This window comes from Zootoca vivipara, chromosome 10 (assembly GCF_963506605.1).
Source record: "Zootoca vivipara chromosome 10, rZooViv1.1, whole genome shotgun sequence".
Lineage (NCBI taxonomy): Eukaryota > Metazoa > Chordata > Lepidosauria > Squamata > Lacertidae > Zootoca > Zootoca vivipara.
The window spans coordinates 68,381,327-68,408,906 of NC_083285.1; the positions used below are offsets into that span (position 1 = coordinate 68,381,327).

Below are 27,580 nucleotides of genomic sequence, written 5' to 3' on the forward strand. Positions count from 1 at the left end.
ACTTCTGGCGCGGCGGCCATTTTGGAACTGGGCAAAGCAGCATCAAAAGTCACTTCTGAGCATGCTCCGCCCAGTTCCAAAATGGCGCCAGCGCTACTTCCGGTCTGCTACTTCCGGCCTGGTCCCTTATTTCTCGGACAGCAACTTGGCAGGTATGCTGTTACAGTCATGTTGCCTCCATTTAAGGTTCAAGTTTTCCTCCACTCCAAGATGCCCTCTTCCTTTCCCTCTATGGCTCAGCTCCGACCCCGCATTGCTGGATCAGGTTGGGGCCGGGGAAACCCCCGCAGAATTTCCATTTTGCTGCTCCTATGGGACCTTATCGAGGCAGCGGGTGCTCCTCGTTTTTCCTGGTCGTGGTGAAAGAGTTCTGCTTTTCACAAGCACCGGGAGGGGTCGGTCACAGCAAGGACACCCCACCTCCCAAAGACGCTCTGATCCTGCCTGTCTCCTGTTCCCTTTAGGAAAGTTAAACCAGGGGAAGTGTGTGTGTGTGGGGGGGGACAGGAACACATTCCTGATATATTACAAAGTCGGAGCATCGTTTGCAAGGATGGGTTGAGGGTTCAAGAAGGCACCTTTCTTCCCCAGTAGGAGGGAGCAGGAGGCAAGTGGGGGCCTTGGTCAATGCCCCGACCTGCCTGCCCCATCTTTCCACCCCAACGAAGTAGCCAAGAACCATGGCCAGCTCCTGCCTGGAGCTCAAATCCAGCGGCTCCCTTCTCAAGCCGGGCTTTATCCACAGATGGAAAATGCAGGTGGAGATTCATCGGCCGACAGCTCCGACTCTTTACCCTCCTCTCCTCTTTAAAAGAAATAAAAAAAACCTTCGCATCTGGGAGGGGAAGAGTGTGTTTTCAAGCTTCCTGGAGAGGTTCAAAGCTGGGGAGGTGCTCATTCCTCTTCTAGGGTGAACAAGCTTCCTTCGAGATATTCCTTGCAGGAAGGAGCTGTCACAGCTTAAAATTAGCCGCTGCTGTAAGACAATTAGCAGCGCACCGTTTTGATGTTGACGCTGCCTTCAAAAGAGCCGCCCGGAGTGGCTCGGGCAATCCAGTCCGATGGAATGAGGTCACTTCCTGTGGGGGAGCCATCTTGGATCCCAGGGAGACGGGCAAGGGTTTGGTCATGGGGAAGGCCACAAATAATACATTTCTTATTTCTTGTTTCCCCGCAGGCAAGTCCTTTCAGTACCAGAGGTCGGCTCGGTGCTGCTGGTTGTAGAGCAGCAGCTTAATCTGGTCTCTGATCTGGTTGACAAGGACCTGGGAGAGCAGGATCCCAACCAGCTGCAAGAGGAAACAAAACACAAGAGGGGACAGGACAGTGAGCGCAGCAAAAAGGGAGGCGGCTTTAAACGGAGCTTCTGGGCGGCAGCGGAGACTTGCCCAGGCTGTAAACAAACCTGGTGGGCAAACTCTGCAAGCTGGTGACCCCCAGATGCAAAGGAAGGACATTCAGGTAGCATTGTGGTACTAGAGCAGGGGTTGGCAACCTAAGGCCCATGGGCCACAAGCGGCGCATGGGGGTCATTTAACTGGCCCGGGCGCCCCTGCGCCCGGGGACCGCCTCCCGTGACACTGGGCGGCTTCCCATTGGCTACAGGAAGCTCCTGCAGCCAATGGGAAGCTGTGCATGCCTCCTCTAATAATAATAATAATTTATTATTTATACCCTGCCCATCTGGCTGGGTTTCCCCAGCCACTCTGGGCGGCTTCCAACAGAAACATTAAAATACACTAATTTCTTAGACATTAAAAGCCTCCCTGAACAGGGCTGCCTTCAGATGTCTTCTAAAAGTCTGGTAGTTGTTTTCCTCTTTGACATCTGTTGGGAGGGCGTTCCACAGGGCAGGCACCACTACCGAGAAGGCCCTCTGCCTGGTTCCCTGCAACTTGGCTTCTCGCAACGAGGGAACCGCCAGAAAGCCCTCGGAGCTGGACCTCAGTGTCCGGGCAGAACGATGGAGGTGGAGACGCTCCTTCAGGTATACTGGACCGAGGCCATTTAGGGCTTTAAAGGTCAGCACCAACACTTTGAATTGTGCTCGGAAACATACACATGCATTTGCGCAAGCTTGCATGTGCGCTCCGGCCCAACACGGTGTCTGCGGGACCGTGAACCAGCCAAGCCGCAAAAACTTTGCCGACCCCTGTACTAGAGCATAACAACTGGATCAGGCCAGTGGCCCATCTAGGCCAGTATCCTATTCTCACAGTGGCCAACCAGTCGCCCATGGGAAGCAGGATTTGAGCACAAGAGCAACTCTCCCCTCCTGCGGTTTCCAGCAACTGGGATTCGGAAGCGTTGCTGCCTGTGACCGCAGAGAGAGAGAGAGCATAGCTATTGTGGCTCCTCCGTGAATCTGGATGATCCTGTTTTAAAGCCATCTAAGCTCGTGGCCATTGCTGTCCCAAGCCTTCAAACTTTCAGCTTCATAGGATGCCCAAGACTTCTAGTGTTAAAGGGATAAAAATGTTTCCCTGCCCACTTTCTCCATGCCACATAAACTTTCATCATGCTTGCTTTCCCCCTAAACCAGTGTTTCCGAAACTTGGGTTTCCAGCTGTGTTTGCACTACAACTCCCATCATCCCTAGCTAGCAGGGCCAGTGGTCAGGGATGATGGGAATTGTAGTCCGGAGACAGCTGGGAGATGCAAGTTTGGGAAACGACTTTCTAAACTAAAAAGCCCCAAAGGTAGCAACCTTCCCCCCCCATCCCCTTGACCACGTGGGTTGCCCTTTTCTGAACCTTTTCCAAATCTACAATATCCAACTTGAGACGAGGCGACCAGAACTGTACACAGTATTCCAAGGGTGGTCTTGGATTTCAGGGTTGCCTTTCAACCACCCCAACAGGAATGTGCTAGGTTCTTCCTGAAAGCCAACAAAAAGGGAGGCAGATGCACCTCGCAAATTAGGGCATTCCGCTAATGGGGAGCCACCACCGAAAAGGCCCTGCCATGGGGCAATGCCAACTGGTGCCCCACCATGGTGGAAGCAGCTCCCAAACCCTAAACAACACGCACGATGAGGGGGCAAGCCGATTACCTGGGGAATGGCCAATCCCAGCGCTACTCCACCCAGGAGGAAGAGGTTGCTGTGGATCCAGTTCACCAGCTTGTCAATGCAGCCGTTGGTATAGATGAACTCGCTGGCCTCCAGGTAGTTGAACGCCTGCATCCCTTGTCCGCACATGGTGTTGATGACCGACTGCATGGGAAGAAGCGTGTCGGAGAAAATAATAACTTATTAAAATTGTATCGTTTGACGATTCCATTTTCTTCTGAGTCACCGGCCTAGCTGAACTAAAAGAGCCTGTCCCTGCCTTTTACAGTACAGAACTAGCTGCTTTTAGGTACTGAAAAGAATGAACTGTTAGAATCTGTCGTGGCCGTTGTATGCCTGAAAAGAAAGGCCGCTAGCCATGGCATTTGAATTGTTTTGTAGAGAGATGAAAGAGGACATGGGAAGACTTTGAATGAACAGGAAAATTAGTCAAAGTCTAAGCCAATTAAAAGGTAAAGGTAAAGGGACCCCTGACCGTTAGGTCCAGTCGTGACCGACTCTGGGGTTGTGCGCTCATCTCGCATTATTGGCCGAGGGAGCCGGCGTATAGCTTCCAGGTCATGTGGCCAGCATGACAAAGCCGCTTCTGGCGAACCAGAGCAGCACACGGAAACGCTGTTTACCTTCCCGCTGTAGCGGTCCCTATTTATCTACTTGCACTTTGATGTGCTTTCGAACTGCTAGGTTGGCAGGAGCTGGGACCAAGCAACGGGAGCTCACCCCGTCGCAGGTATTCGAACCGCCGACCTTCTGATCAGCATTAGTCAAAGCCAGATACCGGAAATAGCAGGCCGGAAGTCGCACTGCAGCCGTTTTGGAACTGGGCAGAGCAGCATCAAAAGTCGCTTCTGAGCATGCTCCGCCCAGTTCCAAAATGGCCGCCGCGCCAGAATAAACCGGGGAAAAACAAAAAAATCGGTAGCCAAGAGCGACTCTGGCATCCTGCTGCATCCATTACCTATGGGGACGACCCCTCGTCTTCCCCTACCCTAGGGGCAAGGGGAGTCGAGAGTCTGCCTTGCGTACAGAACCTCCCAGGTATTTTCAGGTAAGGCTGAGGCCATTGCCCAGAAGGACTGCCGTCAGGGAAGAAGCAGGTGTCAGCCATCACGGGGTCTTGCCGGACCAGGCTAAAAAGCAGCCCTGTATCGGGAAGTTTTTAAGGTTTGACATTTTATATGTGCTGGGAGCTGCCCTGAGTGGCTGCGGAAATCCAGCCAGATAGGCGGGGTAGAAATAATAAAATTCTTCTTCTTCGTCGTCTTCTTCTTATTATTATTAAATCACAAATGCACATTTTGCTGGACAAGCACAGGGCTAGTACACAGAGAGTTCTTGGACTTCCTAGAGAGTGCTTGCTTCCCCTGCGGGAATTCTGTAGCAAAGGCGGCTAACAGATTTGAGGTTGAATCCTGATGACAGAAGTACTGTTTCGGGGGGACAGGGGGCGGGCAGGTGTGGGGGGCTCCCTGGTCCTGAATGGGGTAATTGTGCCCCTGAAGGACCAGGTGCGCAGCCTGGGAGTCATTTTGGACTCACAGCTGTCCATGGAGGCGCAGGTCAATTCTGTGTCCAGGGCAGCTGTCTATCAGCTCCATCTGGTACGCAGGATGAGACCCTACCTGCCTACGGACTGTCTCGCCAGAGTGGTGCATGCTCTAGTTATCTCCCGCTTAGACTACTGCAATGCGCTCTACATGGGGCTACCTTTGAAGGTGACCCGGAAACTACAACTAATCCAGAATGCGCCAGCTAGACTGGTGACTGGGAGCGGCCACCGAGACCACATAATACAGGTCCTGAAAGACCTACATTGGCTCCCAGTACGTTTCCGAGCACAATTCAAAGTGTTGGTGCCGACCTTGAAAGCCCTAAACGGCCTCGGCCCAGTATACCTGAAGGAGCGTCTCCACCCCCATCATTCTGCCCGGGCACTGAGGTCCAGCTCTGAGGGCCTTCTGGCAGTTCCCTCCCTGCGAAAAGTGAGGTTACAGGGAACCAGGCAGAGGGCCTTCTCGGTAGTAGCGCCCGCCCTGTGGAACGCCCTTCCATCAGATGCCAAGGAAATAAACAACTATCTGACTTTTAGAAAACATCTGAAGGCAGTCCTTTTTAGGAAAGCTTTTAATATTTGATGAATTATTGTATTTTAATATTTTGCTGGACGCTGCCCAGAGTGGCTGGGGCAACCCAGCCAGATGGGCGGGGTATAAATAAATTATTATTATTATTAGTAGTAGTAGTATATTCCTTCTGCTTCTGAAGATTCTCTTTCTACTGTGTTTCCAAATGGATCGGATGCGTGGCTCTACGATATACCTGGTCGTCAGTTTGCAGGCAACAGGAATAAGGCACAGAGCAGCGTTCCCAGCTGGGGTTGTGGGCCGTGCAGTTGAAATACAAGTTTTGGGACCAGTCTTTATAGGAGACGCCACCGCAGCAGCTGAACTGCAAAGGGAAGGAAGAGGAGGTGTCAGGGCAGAGGAGCTGGACAGAAGCAGGCATCAGAGAGGGTCTCTAGACACTCCCCCTTCCCTTTTCAAACAGAAAATAATTTGAAATTTTTCATATAGATGAATAGCGAAACGCAGAAGCTGGTATTTAGGCAATACATACAAAGCAACAGCCAAATAATAGTTCTTATATTTTGGTACAGAGGGCAACAGAACAGTTTAAAGTTAACCAAAAAGTTCTATAATGGGCAGGGAGTCCTTCCTCTGTGTGCATTTTTAGTCGTGTAAATAATAAAGCTGTGACATTTGATTACAAAGGAGCTCTTGTGCGCCGGGCCCATTTTATTTTATCATTCAGTGTTTCCACATCTTCTGAAGTATCCACTTCCTAGAGAAGAAATTCTCTCAAGTCATTCCGTTGCTTCCCATTATTACGAGCCGGGCAGCTAGCGGGCTTTTATTATTATCTTGCGTTTCTATGTTGTGAACCATAATCAACAGGTGGAAGGGCGGCGTGCAAATTTAATTTTAAAAATAAAATAGAATAGTAGAAGAGAACTCATTAAAGGTTTGAGCTGCCTCCCTTGAACAGACTGAGCGCTGGGAATTTGGAGCCATTTTGCTCAGGAATGGCTTTTATTTTGACAGATATTTCTTTCGAGAGCTGAGCCACTTTCCCTCGCACCTCTGTGATGTCACAGAGGCCAGCCAATCAGTGCCACGCGCATAAGAAGGACCCCACACACATTTGGAAAGCACATTTTCAGGATAGGTCAGCCCTGGAAACCTACTTTGCAGTGCTAGGCCCCTGGGACAGGAGATGTACTGAGTGCGGTCCGAGCCTCTTGGGCTGTTCAGTTGTCTCTGCTGTGCAACCAGGGCCAGATTTAGGTTTGATGAGGCCCTAAGCTCCTGAGGTAATGGGGCCCTTAAGAAGTCCAGCTGTCCTTTGTCAACAACAATTTATCTTTTGATGGACGGCCGCCCTGACTCGGCCCCGGACACATTGACCAAGTGCTTGGAAGCTGTGGCTGGATGGCTACATGGGAGTCAGCTGAAGCTAAACCCTTCAAAGACAGAGGTCCTCTGGTTGGGTCGGGATGACATGGGTCGGGGGGCCCAACTTCCATCTTTCGCTGGGGCTCAATTGGTGTCAGCCCCTTCTGTCAAGAGCTTGGGGGTAACCTTGGATGCCTCCCTTTCCATGGAGGCGCAGGTTGCAACCACAGCCAAGGTGGCATTTTTCCATCTCCGCCGCATTAAGCAGTTGGTCCCCTATCTCTCTCAACCTGATCTAGCCACAGTGATCCATGCGATGGTCACCTCTAGCCTTGATTATTGTAACTCACTCTACGCGGGGCTGCCCTCGAAACTGACCCAGAAACTCCAGCGGGTGCAGAATGCCGCGGCGAGGCTCCTTACGGGGTCCCGGCCGCGGGATCATATTCATCCAGTGCTTTACCAACTGCACTGGTTCCCGGTGGAGTACAGGATCAGGTTCAAGGTGCTGGTTTTGACCTTTAAAGCCTTATGCGGCTTAGGACCCTCGTACCTACGGGACCGCCTCTCCTGGTATGACCCACAGAGGACATTACGGTCCACAAATAGTAACATATTGGAGATCCTGAGTCACAAGGTGGCTAGGCTGGCCTCGACCAGGACCAGGGCCTTCTCAGTACTGGCCCCAACCTGGTGGAACGCTCTGTCTCAGGAGACTAGGGCCCTGCAGGATTTGTCATCTTTTCGTAGGGCCTGCAAGACAGAGCTGTTTCGTTTGGCCTTCGGACTGACGCAGTCTGACCCCACGGTTACCCTCTTATTCGTAGATTTTTAATTTTAAAATTGAATTTTAACATTGCATTATTCTGTTGTTTTAACTGAATTGTTTCTTTTATATTTGTGTTGATATTATTTGTTGTTAGCCGCCCTGAGCCCGGTCTTGACTGGGAAGGGCGGGGTATAAATAAATATTATTATTATTATTATTAACAAATGGTTACTGTTTTTTGTGTGGAATATATGCTATATGGTCATTTTATGGACCTAATACGTATCTAAAGCCATTTGCACATCGCAAAATATGTATTTTATCAAAGTAATTGTTGAAGTGAAATACAATTAAGAAGAAATATATTAATAAAAAGGTAAAGGGACCCCTGACCATTAGGTCCAGTCGTGACCGACTCTGGGGTTGCACGCTCATCTCGCATTATTGGCCGAGGGAGCTGGCGAACAGCTTCCAGGTCATGTGGCCAGCATGACAAAGCCGCTTCTGGCAAACCAGAGCAGCGCACGGAAACGCCTTTTACCTTCCCGCTGTAGCGGTACCTATTTATCTACTTGCACTTTGACGTGCTTTCGAACTGCCAGGTTGGCAGGAGCTGGGACCAAGCAACGGGAGCTCACCCCGTCGCAGGGATTCGAACTGCCGACCTTCTGATCAGCAAGCCCTAGGCTCTGTGGTTTAACCCACAGTGCCACAATTAAGAAGTATATTAATAGTGAAATAATGATTAAGCTCTAACTTAAAATGATTTTTTATTCATAGCAAACTTAATAATGGAAACACATTGGCATTTGGCAATAACAAAAGTTATTGGAAACACAATTTACAAAGACTCGTAATCTAGTCTCTAGAAACTTGCTATAACATGAAATAATAATAGCAAACCAGTGATATTTTAGGGAGCAGGCTAGAAGGCAGGGCCGATGACTTACAACACAAAACACCGTTGCTGTATATAGGTTTAATTTTGTTTGTTTTTTATCTTATATTTTGGAAATGTACATCCAGTTTTTTCTCTTTAATTTTTTTTGGGGCCCCCAAGAGAGTGGGGCCCTAAGCTAGAGCTTGTTGAGCTTATACTGTACATAAATCTGGCACTGTTCACAACCACAACCTGCAACCTTCTGGAAGCAGGGCAAAGGCTTGCCGTTTATAAACCCAAACCCACCTCTTTCTGGCCGAAGTCAATGAGGTTCTGGAGGTCCAAGTCGTCCCGGTAATGCACGATGGCGTTGTTGACAATCTGGCTCACCTTCCCGCGGGCCTGGAAGGGAATCGGAACAAGGCTATGGAGCGAGTTTAGAGCAAAAAGGGTTATCCGCCCTGCAAGAGGCAAGCCAGGGATGTTGAATTGATTTATTTATTATCTATTGATTAATTAGATTTGTATACCGCCCCTATAGCTGCAGGTCTCAGGGCGTTTCACGGGATCAAATCAAAATCAAGAAATGCAAGATACATTTAAAAAACACAACAAACGAGAAATACCTTGGAAAACAAGAAACAACAACTCCTAGCAGTGCTCAATTTAAAACTCAAAAACTTTCTAATACTGTATGGTATAATGTGATCATGCCCCAGTCAGAAAGTATAAAGCGATGCAGCTACAGAAGAACATATTTAATAAATAGTAATAACTCCCAAAATGTACTTATAAACGAGCCTCTTGCATATGTGCCTTAAGTATGTTTACAAACTCAGTGATAGTTGTGAGCTTGCTTTGGCCGGCTGATCTCATTTATATCAGGTCTAATTTGAGACAAACAAACTCTCATATCCTCATTAGCCCCTTCTCTTTTCTGATTTTTCATATCTGTCCGAGTTAAAAATCCCTGTTCCCAAACAATATATCGTGAAGAACTGCAGAAGAATAGCCAGTGCTCTTGAATATCAATCCCTATTCTGCAAATAAAAACAAAACGAAATTTGGATACGGTACCATACAATGCCACACTGAACTTTGAGAGCCAGTGAGCCTCGTTAATGGGTTTGACTGACAAGTAAAGCACAATTCAGCATGGCAAAAGAAGTTGGCCTGTGCCACAGAACAAATGGAGGTCCTTCCACCACCAGCCAGATATTAGCAAAGCTGTGATGAATGCAAAAGCAAGATCTGCTGAGGGCGAATGCTGTGAGCCACTCCATAGAATCATAGAGTTGGAAGAGACCACAAGGGCCATCCAGTCCAACCCCCTGCCAAGCAGGAAACACCATCAAAGCATTCCTGACAGATGGTTGTCAAGCCTCTGCTTAAAGACCTCCAAAGAAGGAGACTCCACCACACTCCTTGGCAGCAAATTCCACTGTCGAACAGCTCTTACTGTTCTTCCTAATGTTTAGGTGGAATCTTCTTTCTTGTAGTTTGAATCCATTGCTCCGTGTCCGCTTCTCTGGAGCAGCAGAAAACAATCTTTCTCCCTCCTCCATATGACATCCTTTCATATATTTGAACATGGCTATCATATCACCCCTTAACCTTCTCTTCTCCAGGATAAACATACCCAGCTCCCTAAGCTGTTCCTCATAAGGCATCGTTTCCAGGCCTTTGACCATTTTGGTTGCCCTCTTCTGGACACGTTCCAGCTTGTCAGTATCCTTCTTGAACTGTGGGGCCCAGAACTGGACACAGTACTCCAGGTGAGGTCTGACCAGAGCAGAATACAGTGGTACGATTACTTCCCTAGATCTAGATGCTATACTCCTATTGATGCAGCCCAGAATTGCATTGGCTTTTTTAGCTGCTGCATCACACTGCTGACTCATGTCAAGTTTGTGGTCCATCTCAGGATCAGGTTGCATATACAGTATGTGCAAATAAAACAATACATCCTAAAACAGCACAGAATCCGCTGACCTTTGTTCCGAGGAAACAAATTCCCAAATAAGTGCCTGGAGTCTCTTGCCACTCAGAGATTGGGACGGCATTTTCAGTCTACGTCCCTACAGTGGTACCTCGGTTTCCCAACAGCTTTGTTCTCGAACTGCTCGGAACCCGGACACTTCAAACCCGGAAATGAGTGTTCCGGTTTTCGGAATTTTTTTCAGAAGCCGAACATGCTCCAATTTGAGTGCACACTTCCGATTTGAGCGAGCGGCTTGGCCCCAGCAGAGACTGCCGCTGCTTCCTTCCCTTCCCTTCCGTCTGCTGGGATGGAAGCGCCTCCAGGGTAGGGAGACTTGGAAGTTGGCAACTCACCCCCAACGCGCAGAGGCAGTGTTTTTTTTTGGGGGGGGAGCGTGTGTTGGGGGAACTATGCTGCCCCCCTCCCTCCCTCATCCCAAGCCCAACCCCAAGTGAGGTCCAGGCGAGGCAGCGCGGTGACCCGGAAACTACAACTGATCCAGAATGCGACAGCTAGACTGGTGACTGGGAGCAGCCCCCGAGACCATATAACACCGGTCCTGAGAGATCTGCATTGGCTCCCAGTACATTTCCGAGCACAATTCAAAGTGTTGGTGTTGACAATTAAAGCCCTAAACGGCCTCGGTCCAGTATACCCGAAGGAGCGTCTCCACCTCCATCGTTCTGCCCGGACACTGAGGTCCAGCGCCGAGGGCCTTCTGGCGGTTGCCTCCCTGTGAGAAGTGAGGTTACAGGGAACCAGGCAGAGGGCCTTCTTGGTGGTGGCACCCGCCCTGTGGAACGCCCTCCCACCAGATGTCAAAGAGAAAAACATCTACCAGACTTTTAGAAGACACCTGAAGGCAGCTCTGTTTAGGGAAGCTTTTAATATTTAACAGACCATTGTATTTTAATATTTTGTTGGAAGCCGCCAGATGGGCAGGGTATAAATAATAAATTTGTTGTTGTTGTTGTTGTTGTTGTTGTTGTTGTTGTTGTTGTTGTTGTTGTTGTTGTTATTATTTTGCTGAACAGGAGATCAGGGAGCTTGCACCATGCACAGGCTCCAGCACACCTGGCTCAGTGTCCAGCGGCTATGAGCGCAACCAAGAGCAGCCACCGCCGCTTCCTCTTTGCGCTCCGGTGCTGCCGCCGTGTACCACCCAGGCATAGCCTTCTCGCGAGGAAGCCTATTCAGCATAAGGGAATTTCCCTTTAAAAAAGGGAGAACTTGGCAGCTATGCGCCCAGGTGAATGGGGAGCATGGGCAGATACCAGAAAACATGCGGGGGGGGGGCTGGCTTGCCTGAGGAGGGGGAGAACTTTTGCCTCCCTTTTCTCCCCTCTCCTGCATCCAGTTAGCCTTCCCCACCACCACCCCACACACCACTCCTCGTCCCCCCAGTTTAAGTGTTTCCATCTCCTCACTCCAATGGCAATGGGTAGATCACTGCTAGTTTTTTTATACCGGGTTGTAGACTGCAGTCTGGTTTATTGCTTTCATTTTATGGATCAATGGTCTCATTAGATAGCAAAACTGGGGTTGTTTTTAATTGTCTGGAACGGACTAATCCATTTTGCATTACTTTCTGTGGGAAAGCGAGCTTTGGTTTTAGCACGCTTTGGTTTGGGAACAGACGTCCGGAACGGATTAAGTTCATACCTGCCAAGTTGCAGTCAGAGAAATAAGGGACCGGGCTGGAATTAGCAGACCGGAAGTAGCGCTGCCGCCATTTTGTAACTGGACGGAGCATGCTCAGAAGTGACTTTTGATGCTGCTTTGCCCAGTTCCAAAATGGCCGCCGCGCCAGAAGTCGCACTGCAGCCATTTTGGAACTGGGCAGAGCAGCATCAAAAGTCGCTTCTGAGCATGCTCCGCCCAGTTCCAAAATGGCTGCCGCACCAGAATAAACCTGGAAAAACAAAAAAAATCGGTTTTTTCAGCTAGGAACAGCTGGAAAAACGGGGATTTCCCGGGGAAAACAGGAGACTTGGCAGCTATGTTAAGTTTGAGAACCAAGGTACCACTGTATTTAATTCTAACCATGAACATGTCAAGTCCCGTTCCTCCACCCCACCCCACCCCCGAACACCCGTCTCCAAAGGGGCAGCTTAGAGACATTTCAGGGAACAATGCTGCTCACTTCAGCCCCACGCAAAACCTTTCAAGCCACCTTCCCACTCTCACCCACCCGGAACATTTGCCTCCGTACACCAGCTACCTTGTCGGAGAAGACGAACCCCAGGACACCCGACGCCAGCTGCAGCAGGAAGATTAACGTCAGGCAGACCGAGAACTGCAGGGGAGAGAATCTCATGAGCGGAGGATCACAGAGTCAATGGCAGGTCAATGCTGAAGGGGGTGAGGCCAGATCCAAGGGCCTTCTGGCGGTTCCCTCACTGCAGTTCCAACAGAATGTTAAAAACATGATAAAACATCAGACATTAAAAGCTTCCCTAAACAGGGCTGCCTTCAGATGTCTTCTAAAAGTCAGATAGTTGTTTATTTCCTTGACATCTGATGGGAGGGCGTTCCAGAGGGCGGGCGCCACCACCGAGAAGGCCCTCTGCCCGGTTCCCTGTAGCTTCACTTCTCACAGGGAGGGAACCACCAGAAGGCCCTCAGAGCTGGACCTCAGTGTCCAGGCAGAATGATGGGGGTGGAGATGCTTCTTCAGGTATACTGGACCGAGGCCATTTAGGGCTTTAAAGGTCAGCACCAACACTTTGAATTGGGTTCAGAAACGTACAGATCAATTGCTTTGTAGCTTCCCACCAGCTGGAGGGCCCTGCCTTCCCGGCTCCAATGGGTTTTACATTCTAAGGTTGGAAAGATAAAGGTAAAGGGACCCATGACTATTAGGTCCAGTCACGGACAACTCTGGGGTTGCGGTGCTCATCTCGCTTTATTGGCCAAGGGAGCCGGCGTCCAGCTTCCGGGTCATGTGGCCAGCATGACTAAGCTGCTTCTGGCAAACCAGAGCGGCGCACGGAAATGCCGCTTACCTTCCTGCTGGAGCGGTACCTATTTATCTACAGTACTTGCACTTTGACGTGCTTTCAAATTGCTAGGTTGGCAGGAGCAGGGACCGATCAACGGGAGCTCACCCCGCCGCAGGTATTCGAACCACCAACCTTCTGATCGGCAAGCCCTAGGCTCTGTGGTTTAGACCACAGCGCCACCCATTTCATGATAAATCCCACGGCCCTGTCAGGGGGCATTTTGTGGAGAGCAATTGGGGGGGGGGAACCATTGTGGAAGACCCGTCTATATTAACCAAGATGGGCAAAAATCACAAGCCGAGAGCACACTTCCAGTGGCAAGGGCTCCCTTCGCTTAAGGATGCCCAGGCTGCAGGAAGTGTTTGAAACCAGCGTTACGCTGCCTTTCCCCAGCTTCCTCCCGGGGACCATGCCCAGGGCCTCTCACCGTCTGCAGCAAACAGATGTTCTCCCGCAGGGAGCCGATGCAGCCGCAGAACGTGATGAAAAACATCAGGACGCCGACGACAATCAGCAGGATGGCGGGGTCCACAGCGAGGCAAGCCATGGCCGCTTCTGCAGCGGGAAAGGAAGAGCAGGGAGTCAAAGGCAGGCATTTCCGTCCCGTCCCAACAGCTTCTCCCTGCTGGCTATGGCTAAGCACACCTATGGGTTGTAGCGGGTTGGACTACATGACCCTTGGGGGTCCCTTCCAACTCTTATGATTCTGTCCTCAACAACAGTGTTTTATGCTCCCTTTCACTTAAATGTGGTGGTGGCCAAAAGGCAGCATTTGTGGTCTACTTTTTTGACAAGACAACATCAAACCTTTGGTTACGTAAAACAATACCCACACAAGACGTAACCAGCTGTCCTCTTGCATAAATAAAGTATATTATTCACTGTGTCATATTGTAGATTTGAACAGAAATAAGTCATAAAATTCGACAGGAAAAGCGGAAGAGCCGGTAGATCAATTCATACTCATGGATCAGGTCCAAATATATGCTAATGTTTATTCCACCTGCGTCTGTTCATCAGGTCCAAGCAATCCACATGAAGAGTCGTTATAGTTTCACAGAACCCTTTCACAAAGTCTAAAGACAAGGATTTCTGGAGTATTAACCTTGTTCCGTTGAAATCTACAATATGATACAGTGAATAATATACTTTATTTATACAAGAGGACAGCCGGTTGTGGCGCCCGTCCTGTGGAACGCCCTCAGACATCTGAAGGCAGCCCTGTTTAGGGAGGCTTTTAATGTTTAATTGTTTTATTTCATTTTTCTGTTGTAAGCCGCCCAGAGTGGCTGGGGAAACCCAGCCAGATGGGCAGGGTATAAATAATAATAATTATTATTATTATTATTATTTATTATTATTATTTGGGGACAACTTAGAATCATAAATACAAAGGAAATAGCTTTTGAAAGCGAAAAGAGCAATAAAGCTTGAAAAACCAAACAAGGAAGGTGTTTCAAGTAAGCAATCGACACACTCAAAGGCCCAACAGTTTCGAGTCTGCAAGCCCTTGCTTGGCACACTGCTTGTGCTCCTTACCTGCGTGCTTCATCAAGCGGGCATAGACTCCCACTGCCACCATCGCCATGGAGATCACCTGCCAAGGCAAAGGAGGCCAGAATGTCAAGAGCGCCAGGCCAGAGACCAGGCCATCACTACAACCATCCCTGACTCACAAGGGGAAATGAGAACCTAAAATCACAGAATTGTAGAGCTGGAAGGAACCCCAAGGTTCCTCTAGTCCAAGTCCCTGCAATGCAGGAATCTCAGCGAAAGCATCCATGAGAGACGACCATCCAACCTCTCCCATTCAGGGAACAGAAAGTTCTTCCTGATGTTTAGTCAGAATCTCCTTTCTTGTAGCTTGAATCCGAGTCTGGCCCTCTGGAGCAGGAGAAAACAGGCTTGCTCCATCTTCCCTGTGACAGATCTTGAGATATTGGAAGATGGCTCTCATATCTCCTCTCGGTCTCCATTTCCAGGCTGAACACACCCAGCTCCTTCAACCATTCCTCAGAAGGCTTGATTTCCAGGCCCTCGGTCATCTTGGTTCCACCTAAACATTAGGAAGAACTTCCAGACAGTAAGAGCTCTTCGGCAGTGGAATTTGCTGCCAAGGAGTGGTGGTGGAGTCTCCTCCTTTGGAGGTCTTTAAGCGGAGGCTTGACAGCCATCTGTCAGGAATGCTTTGATGGTGTTTCCTGCTTGGCAGGGGGTTGGACTGGACGGCCCTTGTGGTCTCTTCCAACTCTATGATCCTATGGTTGCCCTCCTCTGCACACCTTCCACAACTTGTCAACATCTCTCCAGATGTTGCTGAACTCAACTCCGCTAATCCCCAACCTCTGGCTGCGGCTGAGTTCAACACTGGCGATTCCCGCCTTGCATTTGCTGCGGTTTCTGCACTGCAGGGGGCCAGACTAGATGGCCCTTGGGGTATCCTCAAACTCCCACAAGTCTCCCATCTGCTCTGCGCATCAACCTCTACGGCAGAGCCGGGCGCAACTCTCCAGCTGCTGCTCCAACTCCCATCAGCCCCTGCAGCCAGCAGGCCACAATCCAGGGGGTATTTGTGATGATACGAGCGCGGTGCCAATAACACCAAGGTTGCAGGTTCGATCCCCGCATGGGACAGCTGCCTATTCCTGCATTGGCGGGGGTTGGACTAGATGACCCTCGGGTCCCTTCCAACTCTGCAATTCTATGATTCCGCATACCAGTTTCTGGGAACCGCGGGAGGGGAGAGGCAGGATGCTGGATAGATGGACCATTGGTCTGATCCAGCAGGGGCTCCTTTCTTTAAAATTCATCATCCTCTCCACCCTGCCACCCCATCACCGATTCTCCTCCCTTTCAATAACACCAGGGGTCAGCAAACTTTTTCAGCAGGGGGCCAGTCCACTGTCCCTCAGACCTTGTCGGGGGCCGGACTATATTTTTGGGGGTGGGGTGGGGGAATGAACGATTTCCTATATCCCACAAATAACCCAGAGATGCATTTGAAAATAAAAGGGCACATTCTACTCATGTAAAAAAACGGTGATTCCTGGACCGTCCGCAGGCCGGATTGAGAAGGCGATTGGGCCACATCCGGGCCCCAGGCCTTAGTTTGCCTAGCCACGATTGACACCTCCCTGCTAACCAGGTACCAGCTGAATAGTATCACTCTGGCACCCAAAATGCAGCCTGCCCGTGTCAGAAATCCTTCCTAGTAGCCGCAAAGGGATCATTTGCCGAGAGCCACCTTTTCTTCCTCCTGGCATTGAAAAGCGTGGGATCTGAAGGAAGGCATTGGTGCTTAAGTGGGCAATTAGCTGCTGCAATTGTATTGACACCTGGAGGACAGGAAAGAAAAGAGGGGTGGAGAGAGAGAAAGAGAAAGAGGGAGGGAGAGAGAGATGGAGGGGAAACCCTCAAGTCCTTGGCACAAAGGCCTTTCCTTTTCTTCTTACAGCCTCATTCAGCGGAGCCAAGGTTAAGTCACGCATAGCAGCTGAGCTTTGTGGAGTTCTGCTACTTTAATTCATGCACAACCCCTCATTCCACGTGCCTGTTTTACGGTTTCGTTTTCCATTTGTTAAAAATTTCCACCCATCGTTGTAGTTACCTCTGTTTCTGTACATTATAAAATGAACCCATAATTTAAAAAACAGGGGGGGGGAGAGAGAGAGCGCTTTGTTGTGGCACCACAAAGACTTCCTCTACAACTTTGCACCAGTTCAACACCCGAGGGAGGTCAGCCCCAACAAGTCCACAGAATCATAGGGTTGGGAGGGACCCCCATGGGTCATCTAGTCCAGCCCCCCACCGCAATGCTGGAAAAGCAGCTACTACCTCATGAATTCCTAAGGCAGGTATTTATGGCAAGGATGGGTAACCTGTGGCCGACGACTGATGTGCCTGGGACTCCCAACTCCCGCTGTCCCTGACCATTTGGGCAACATTTGGGGGAATCCCTTATGTGCCCATAGGTCTGACTAGATTTACCCCCAGGTAAACATGTTTGTTGTTGGTCCCTCCTGAGAAATCTCTATGTGGGACATCTCTTTAACTGAGGTGCCCAAAACTGGACACGGCATTCCAGGCTGTCCATGGATATGTGTTCAAGACATCCCAGCCTTTGCCAACTCGGTGGCGTCCAGCAGTTTTGTACTACAACTCCCATCAGCCCCCAGGAACATAGACCAGCAGTGGCAGGGGCTGGTGGGAGTTGTAGTCCAAAGCATCGGGAAGGCGCCAGCTGGCAAAGGCCACATACACCCAATTGCCCATTTTAATTCAGGTGGATATTTCATCAGGTGGATATTAACTTCATGAAGTTAAACAACAGATCAACAGAGCCAGACTGATACCTAGAGAGAACCTGCTGCAAGACAGACCCAAAAAAGAAAATAACAGAACACCACTAGTCATCACATACAGCTCCCAAGTTAAAACAGTACAACGCATTATCAGAGATCTACAGCCTCTCCTGGACAATGACAGCTCTCTTTCTCAAGCTCTGGGAGGAAGACCTTTCATTGCCTACAGACAGCCACCCAATCTTAAACAACTCCTCACCCATAATAATACAACCACCAGACTTAACATGGACACTGGTACCAGAGCCTGCAATAAACCCAGATGCCAACTTTGCTGCCACATACACCCGGACAACATCATTACTGGCCCCAACAACATCCAACATACCATCTCAGGACTATTTAATTGCTCATCCTCTAACATTGTGTATGCCATCAAATGCCAACAGTGCCCTTCAGCTCTCTATATTGGACAAACAGGCCAAACCCTACGCCAAAGGATAAATGGACATAAATCTGACATCAGGAACCACAAGACAGAGAAACCAGTAGGAGAACACTTCAATCTCCCAGGACATTCTATACAAGATCTCAAAGCAGCTGTTTTATTACAGAGAAATTTCAGGAACAGACTGGAAAGAGAAGTTGCTGAATTGGAACTCATTACCAAGCTTAAAACCATGGAGCCACCTGGGATGAATAGAGACATCGGATTCTTATCTCATTATGCATGATCAAGCTTTCTTTAGCGCCTCAGCTCTTGCTTCCCCCCCCCAGGACTAATTGCAGTAATCAGCAGTCGTTAACAGCCATCCCAGGTTTACCACTCCCATCAGCCCATCACCCATTCCCACCCACCCCCACCACCCTCTGTATATATATAAGGGTCTGACACTTCTGTTTCTAGTGTATCTGAAGAAGTGTGCATGCACACGAAAGCTCATACCAAAATAAAACCTAGTTGGTCTTTAAGGTGCTACTGAAGGAATTTTTTTCTATTTTGCTTCGACTCAGACCAACACGGCTACCTACCTGTAATGGGGGTGGAGACGCTCCTTCAAGTATACTGGACCGAGGCCGTTTAGGGCTTTAAAGGTCAGCACCAACACTTTGAATTGTGCTCGGAAACGTACAGTGTACTGGGAGCCAATGTAGGTCTTTCTACATTGTTATGTGGTCTCGGCAGCCGCTCCCAGTCACCAGTCTAGCTGCCGCATTCTGGATTAGTTGTAGTTTCCGGGTCACAAATAGCGGCGGCCTTTGTAGTCATCCAGTGGAGATTAGCGGCCCTATAGGGCAAGCCTGGTGCTATGAGAGAGATGGCGGCCTCCGGTTTGTTTTGCCTAAGGTTCCCTTTGTGAGTTCGTAGTCCAGGTGATTTGACCAACCTGGCACTCTTTGGGTGTTTCCGACGACAACTCCCATCAGGCCTCGTGGCATCCAGAGATGTTAAAAGGAAGGGAATGAGAATGGTAAAAGGAAGGGACACCAGTTCAACACCCAAGGGAGGAAATCATTCTTCATGCAGCGCGTAGTTCTGCTTTCAGTACCTAGAAAATGTGAGACAAGTGGGGAAACTCTCTGGCCTGTGCTTCCTAGGAATCTGTGGACGGTTCCTCAGTTTTGTGGCTGTGCATTCTTCTCTTGCATTTATCAGTTGTTTCCTCATTTTTTAAAACGACAACAGCGACAAAGGCCTGGAAGCGATGCCTTATGAGGAACGGCTTAGGGAGCTGGGTATGTTTAGCCTGGAGAAGAGAAGGTGAAGGGGTGATATGATAGCCATGTTCAAATATATGAAAGGATGTCATATAGAGGAGGGAGAAAGGTTGTTTTCTGCTGCTCCAGAGAAGCGGACACGGAGCAATGGATTCAAGCTACAAGAAAGAAGATTCCACCTAACCATTAGGAAGAACTTCCTGACAGTAAGAGCTGTTCGGCAGTGGAATTTGCTGCCAAGGAGTGTGGTGGAGTCTCCTTCTTTGGAGGTCTTTAAGCAGAGGCTTGACAGCCATCTGTCAGGAATGCTTTGATGGTATTTCCTGCTTGGCAGGGGGTTGGACTGGATGGCCCTTGTGGTCTCTTCCAACTCTATGATTCTATGATTCTATGACAACATTCCCCCACTTTCACCCTCCTTCTACAGGTCTTGCCAAATGTATCCCCTCCCCATGCTGAAATCCTACAAGCACCGACGATATATGATCATGAAACTCAGTTGGTGCAGGAAGTATCCATTTCCCCCACTTCCATTACTTGCACAATTGAGCTCTCCCTCCCCAAATCTGCTCCGGAGGGTTGGAAGAACCCCTAGCACAGATTTTAAGGGTTACGCAGGGGGGGGGAAGGGGGACAGGACTTCTCTGACCGAGCAGAAATCCTTGTGTTCACAGCACATTCTTGTAGGGCTATTTTTTGGACACGACCCTGTAACAGTCTCTTTCCAATGTTCGTTTTGCCACATTAAAACAAATACAGACGCAATTTTCACATTTTTAAAAAAGGAATTGTTTCATTCATTCTAAGTGTGCTTGCCTCCTGTGCCAGGTTTTCGTCGGTGGATCTGGCGAAAAACATAAAGATAGACCATAGAACCTTCATCCAAAGGTAAATTAAGGATGTACAGATGAAACTTGGGAAATTAGAATATCGTCGAAAAGTGCATTTATTTCAGTAATGCAACTTATTACTTTTCATTTTTCTTTTAATTTTTACAAATGCTTTCTTTTGGAAATTTCACAGTAATAAAACAAATAGTTACAATAATACAAAAATAAACAAAAGTAAACATCGCTATTACATTTCATTAATTACATTCCATTTATAATTGACCTGCCTAACAACAAATCATTACAATTACAACAAATAAAGGCTTGACATATCTTGCTTTGCATGTCATGCATCTATCTCATATATTGGATTCCCCTTTTAAGCTGCGCTACTGAAATAAATGCACTTTTTGACGATGTTCTAATTTTCCGAGTTTCACTTGTAGGAAACAATGGCTGAAGGAACGTCTGGTGAAAAGATTATAATCTTCTGGGGCATAATACATGATGAGTTAAAGAAAATGCTCAAGATCTCCACAGGAAAAAAACCTGAGGCATATTTATTGGGCATAATAGGGAATGATACATCACTACTGGGATGTATCATTCCCTATTATGCCCAATAAATATGCCTCAGGTTTTTTTTTTCCAGTAGTGATGTATGGAAGTGAGAGCTGGACCATAAAGAAGGCTGATCGCCGAAGAATTGATGCTTTTGAATTATGGTGCTGGAGGAGACTCTTGAGAGTCCCATGGACTGCTAGAAGATCAAACCTATCCATTCTGAAGGAAATCAGCCCTGAGTGTTCACTGGAAGGACAGATCGTGAAGCTGAGGCTCCAATACTTTGGCCACCTCATGAGAAGAGAAGACTCCCTGGAAAAGACCCTGATGTTGGGAAAGATGGAGGGCACTAGGAGAAGGGGACGACAGAGGACGAGATGGTTGGGCAGTGTTCTCGAAGCTACGGACATGAGTTTGACCAAACTGCGGGAGGCAGTGCAAGACAGGAGTGCCTGGCGTGCTATGGTCCATGGGGTCACGAAGAGTCGGACACGACTAAACGACTAAACAACAGGGAATGATATTCTACAGAACAAGAAAAGAATCTTTTTATATGCTACAGTAGTCGCCAGTATAGTCCTAGCCAGCGAATGGAAAGGTGAGACAGTACCCTCTAAAGAAGAATAGATTTGTAAATCAAGCGAATACATAGAGCTGGCAAAGCTAGCAGCAGCCATAAGATCTCAAACAAATCAAGAACTAAAATCAGAATGGAAATGCTTTGAAGAATACATGGAAAATTGCTGTTCCAGTGAAAACGACAAAGATATATCACAATAAGGACAATAAATGTTGGAAATGCAAAGAAATGGAAGGGACCTTTTACCATATGTGGTGGACTTGTCCCCGAGTAAAGAGCTTCTGGGATAAGATTTACAATGAGTTGAAGAAAGTGTTTAACAACACGTTTGTTAAGAACCCAGAGGCCTTTTTACTCGGAATTACAAGGAAAGAATTGCCAAAGAAGGATGTTACCTTTTTTTCTGTATGCCACAGCAGCAGCTAGAATTGTATTAGCAAGGAACTGGAAATCTGAAGATCTACCTATGGTGGATGATTGGCAGATGAAGCTGATAGAATTTATGGAACTGTCTGAACCGGGGAGAAGAGACGGTGGAAGAACACTGGAAGAAATTTAAGATTTATTTAGAGAAATATAAGATTAAAAATGGACAATAAGGGAAGTGGATACTCAAAGATGCTGAAGAAGCATTAAGAGTTTGTGAGAAGGAAATAAGTCTTAAACGTAAAATAATTATTGAAAACATCTACGGTACTATAGGTATATTAGAAGAAGAAATAGATTAAGAAGTAGAGAGTGTTGTAATAGACAGGAATAGAAACGTGGAAGGGGGGGGGGAAAGGAGGAAGTCGGCAGGGTAAGATATATATTGGATTAAATGTTAAAGAATTGTTTTTCTGTTTTTTCTTGGTTTTCACTTTTTAATTTTGTCTTTTTTTCTTTTAAAGTTTTTTGTATCTTTTGTATTTTGTTCTTTTTGTGTTTGTTATAAAATTAATAAAAATATTTACAAATAAGAAAATTGCTGTTCTAAAAAGAATACAGTATGTTAATAGGCATAGACTGAATATGTAAAGTGCTTACAAAATAAAAAAAAATCCTTCAGTAGCACCTTAAAGACCAACTAAGTTTTTATTTTGGTATGAGCTTTCGTGTGCATGCACACTTCGTCAGATACTCTTGAAACAGAAGAGCCAGACCCTTATGTATATTCAGAGAGTGGGGGTGATGGGAATGGGTGATGGGCTGGTAGGAGTGGTAAACCTGTTGATGGCTGTTAACGACTGTTAATGGCTGCAATTGGTCTTGTGGGGGGAAAGCAAGGGCTGAGGTGCTAAGGAAAGCTTGATCATGTATAATGAGATAAGAATCCTATGTCTCTGTTCATTCCAGGTGGCTCCATGGTTTTAAGCTTGCTAATGAGTTGCTCATACCAAAATAAAAACTTAGTTGGTCTTTAAGGTGCTACTGAAGGATTTTTTTTATTTTGTTTCGACTCAGACCAACACGGCTACCTACCTGTAACTAGAACTATGTAAAGTGGTTGTGAGAACAAAAATATATGTTATCATGAATAGATTAAGTATGTAAAGGCGAGAATAAAAATTAGAAATGGTTTCAAGAGATGAAGATTTTTAGAAATGCAACGACAATTTAATTAAAAATTAAGGAAGTCGAGACATGTTGGAGGGAAGTCACAGAGATGGGTAAGATACCTTGTTTGGATTGTATCCTATGTGTTTCTATGTCGTATCTGTGTTATTTGTATGTTATTGTTCAATGTTTATTTTTTTAAAGGAATTTGTCACCAGGGTCATGTCCTCTCAGCTTCAAATGTAGCAAACAGAATAGTTGAACAGACAGGAAGTTGTCGGAAGTACAGTAAGCAGAGGTGCAAAGCAATGAAGCTGTTAAGTCGCTCACTTCTCAAGGAAGACAGCTCCCCTCTCCGTAGGGCTACATTGGTCCAAAATAGTGCTTAAACCCCTAATTTTCATCATAGAGTTGGAAGAGACCACAAGGGCCATCCAGTCCAACCCCCTGCCAAGCAGGAAACACCATTCCTGACAGGTGGCTGTCAAACCTCCACTTAAAGACCTCCAAAGAAGGAGACTCCACCACACTCCTTGGTAGCAACCTTCTCTTCTCCAGGCTAAACATACCCAGCTCCCTAAGCCGTTCCTCATAAGGCATCGTTTCCAGGCCTTTGACCATTTTGGTTGTCCTCTTCTGGACACGTTCCAGCTTGTCAGTATCCTTCTTGAACTGTGGTGCCCAGAACTGGACACAGTACTCCAGGTGAGGTCTGACTAGAGCAGAGTACAGTGGTACTATTACTTCCCTAGATCTAGATGCTATACTCCTATTGATGCAGCCCAGAATTGCATTGGTTTTTTTAGCTGCTGCATCACACTGTTGACTGATGTCAAGTTTGTGGTCTACCAGGACTCCTAGATCCTTTTCACATGTACTGCTCTCAAGCCAGGTGTCTCCCATCCTGTATTTGTGCCTTTCATTTTTTTTGCCCAAGTGTAGTACTTTACATTTCTCCTTGTTAAAATTCATCTTGTTTGCTTTGGCCCAGTTGTTTAATCTGTTAAGGCAGGCATGTCAAACCTGCGGCCCTCCAGATGTTTTGGCCTACAACTCCCATGATCCCTAGCTAGCAGGACCAGTGGTTGGGGAAGATGGGAATTGTAGTCCAAAACATCTGGAGGGCCGCAGGTTTGACATGCCTGTATTAAGGTCATTTTGAAGTGTGATCCTGTCCTCTGGGGTATTAGCCACCCCTCCCAATTTGGTGTCGTCTGCAAACTTGCTCAGGATGCCCTCAAGCCCATCATCCAAGTCATTGATAAAGATGTTGAATAAGACTGGGCCCAAGACAGAACCCTGTGGCACCCAACTTGTCGGAAGTACCGTAAGCAGAGGTGCAAAGCAATGAAGCTGTTAAGTCGCTCACTTCTCAAGGAAGACAGCTCCCCTCTCCGTAGGGTTACATTGGTCCAAAATAGTGCTTAAACCCCTAATTTTCATCGGGTAGCTCACAGCTCCTATGGGACCCCTTCTTTGCTCTGCAACAATCAGATCTGTGCTTCTCTGGACCAAGCAATGGGTGAGAGATTTCTGCTGCCCGACAGGTATAGGAATTTGAGATGAAAGCAGAACTCTTGCAGAAGGCACAGCTTTCCAGACAATGATTTTGTGTTCCATTAGGCTTCAAGGTCAGGTCTATGTTCTCCCTTTTTATTGGTGTGTGTGTGTGTGTGTGTGTGTGTGTGTGTGTGTGTGTGATGGGACCTGGACCCCTAGGTGTTGGTGCCTCTGCACATGGAGGATGGAGCAAGCTCGTTTTCTCCTGCTTCGGAGGGTAGGACTCGAACCCATGGCTTCAAGTCACAAGAGAGGAGATTCCGACTCAAGATCAGGAAGGACTTTCTGACAGTGAGAGCTGTTCAATAGCTTCCCTTCGGATCTGGAGGATTCTTCTTCTTCCTTGGAGGATTTTAAACAGGGGCTGGGTGGCCATCTCTCATGGAGTCTTCAGCTGGGATTCTTGCATTGCAAAGGGTTGGACTAGATGAGCCTAGGGTTCCCTTCCAACTCTACAATTTTTCTTTTGGGGTGAGTACAGTGGGAAATTGTCACGCCCAGCCCTCAGGCTTGGGGTAGCTAGGGACTCTTTTACTCTTTAAGATGGTGTGTTTGTGATGTTTGATGTTCTGCCCGCAGATATAGAACTTGCTTTCCTGAAGCAGCACCAATATACTGTCTCATTTCATGTTCTAAACAAACTTCATTTATTTCCTGGTGTGTGCAACTTCCTTAAAGTCAAAGGTAAGCACTGCTCAGAGGTAAGTTCCCAGCACTCTCTCAGTACAGTAGTCCTGCACAGGATTGTATAGGAAGTTTTTGTGGTGCCACAAATCTCTGTTGTTTGGTTAAGTTCTTATTATTATTACTATTTCATTTTTATAACGCATACCAGCGTTCTCCCCAACTTGGGTCTCCAGGACTACAATTCCCATCATTCCTGACAACTGGTGTTGCTAGCTAGGGATGATGGGAGTTGTAGTCCAAAAAAACCCAACAACAGCTGGAGACCCAAGTTGGGGAAACAAAGATGTACATAAAACAGATACGACAATTCTAACAGCAAGCAAAAATTTAAAGATGGAAAATGAAACTGTAAAACAGGCGCATGGAAGGGTGAAAATAAAAATGTGCTTCATGCCAGATGTTTGTGGACTACAATTCCCATCAGCCCCAGCTAGTATTGCCAATGGGGAGGGGATGGGAGTTATAGTTCCGCACCGTCTAGAGGACGCCATTTTGCCTAGTGAGCTCTACCATGTGACAGACAGGAGCTCTCCATGGTCCCAGCTACGGCTGAGCGGACCATTTAACAGGGGTCAGCAAACTTTTTCAGCAGGGGGCCGGTGCACTGTCCCTCAGACCTTGTGGGGGGCCGGACTATATTTTGAAAAAAAAAATATGAACGAATTCCTATGCCCCACAAATAACCCAGAGATGCATTTTAAATAAAAGGACACATTATACTCATGTAAAAACATGCTGATTCCTGGACGGTCCAGGGGCTGGATTGAGAAGGTGATTAGGCCGTACCCGGCCCCCGGGCCTTAGTTCGGGGACCCTGATTTATTTCTTCCAATAAATAAAAGCCGAGGAGAGTTTCAGCAAAGGGGGAATCGGCAGGCTGACGCAGCCTGAACGAAATTACCGCGCTCACCTAAAAGCTGCTTATGGCCTCCCAGGAGCAATTACACGCGCCCTGGTAATTGCCTATCCCCTGCAGACGCAGATGAAACGGTTAACTAAGGATTTAAATTAAAACCAATCTAGGATAAAGAGCCCTTCTAATGGAAACAGTTAATTGGACAAAGTGGCCTAGCAGGTCAGGATGAGATGCATGAGGCAGGTGGCAAGGAAAAGCTTGCGCTCAAATAGTAATTAATGGAGACCATACAACCAGAGTTGGGAGGGGCCCTGGGGGTCATCTAGAGAGAAAAAACACCCTGCAATGTATTACATTGAAAAGGGCAACTTGAGAGAAGCACTTCAAAAATTTTGATATCTAGAGCAAAGGGCATAGCCCACACCCCAATTTTTAAAAACTCCATGCAATTGCTCCATGCAATTACTCAGAAATGGTATATAATTAGAACAAGATGTTAATTGTTTAATGCGCTGAAATTTTTGCACTTTTTAATTATGGATGCTCGTTTCCATGTTTTGATGGTATTGTTTAATTGGGCATTTTGTGTGTGTGTGTATAAATGGTTTTATCATTCCAAACCACTTAGGCCATTAAGCAGCACATAAGTTAATAAATTACAACAGGTAGAGAAGTCATTTGGAGCAACGTCCGCCAAACTCGGAGCAAGCCCGCTTAAGTCCGTTTCTTCCAATGGGTCTACTCTGAGTTTGACTCAAGGTCGGAAAGAACCTTTCCCACGTCATGCGAGTTTTAGATTTATATCCTGTTCTATTGCCATTTAGATTTGTATCACAGTTTGATGGCAAAGCTTCAAGGAGGCTAATAAGGCTGAAATGCAACAAATTACACTAGATTTTATAAGAGCCAAGAAAACTCGTGGAGGGGGGTGGAATACCCCATAAAAGCCATTAAATTCCATTTCAAGTTCAGAAGGACAGTATCTCAATTAAGGTACATATATATCTCAATTAAGACACCTGGTGTGAACACGACTTTGGGAAGGCATTCGCCATCAAGCTTGGAAATCACTGCAATAACATCAGATTGTCCTTCTCACCCCTATTACCGACTCCAGGGGCACCGCAGTGCGTTCCCACGAGCCTCTTAACGGAGGCGAAACAACAGAGAAATTATAGTGCAGGTCAGGACTCTCTTTCAAAGGCAGAAGCGGAACCCGCGCATCGCCTCTCCCGCACATTCCATTCGACGCACCACCCATGGACCAGCGCATACACGTGTGTGCACATCCTCACGTGCCCCAGGGGGCCCCGAAGGAGACCGCAGAGACCCCCCTCCCATTTTGCATGCAGAAGGTCCCAGGCGCAAGCCCCGCTCCCAATGCCACCTCCTCCCGCGTAGAGCCGGGAATTGCCTCCCCACCACCACCTCAAGCCCTCCCTGCAGAGCCGCTGCTGCCAGCCAGTGCAGGCAACGCTGAACCAGGTGGGCCAGCGGGTCCGATCCGGCGCAAGGCGCCGGCGACTCCGTGCGAGTTATTAACCCTCCCGTTGCTGCGCTCACCCAGAAAACCATGTTGAAGAAGAAAAGCAGGTATTTGACCAGGGGGCTGACGAAGGAGAAGTCTTCCCCCTGGGGGGCAGACGAGCCCCCCACCAGCCTCTGGGCCATGGCTGCGGCCCTATCGCCGAGGGTGTCGTAGGTCGCGCACGGCCATCCTTCCTGGCGGGACCCGCACCGATCCTGGCTCGGCGGCTGATCATTAACCCGAAATTCCACCAGCTCCAGTTTTT

General features: G+C 47.8%; 1 protein-coding gene across 1 annotated transcript; it reads right to left on the reverse strand.

Moving 5' to 3' along the window:
- Nucleotides 1–27,580, reverse strand: TSPAN33 (tetraspanin 33). Its single transcript, XM_060279259.1, has 8 exons — nucleotides 27,351–27,580; nucleotides 14,694–14,751; nucleotides 13,582–13,709; nucleotides 12,374–12,448; nucleotides 8,478–8,573; nucleotides 5,390–5,518; nucleotides 3,053–3,214; nucleotides 1–1,289 (listed from the first exon to the last, which is right to left on the reverse strand). The coding sequence occupies exons 1-8, from the start codon at nucleotides 27,456–27,458 to the stop codon at nucleotides 1,188–1,190; spliced, it is 858 nt and encodes a 285-aa protein (XP_060135242.1). The 5' UTR covers nucleotides 27,459–27,580; the 3' UTR covers nucleotides 1–1,187.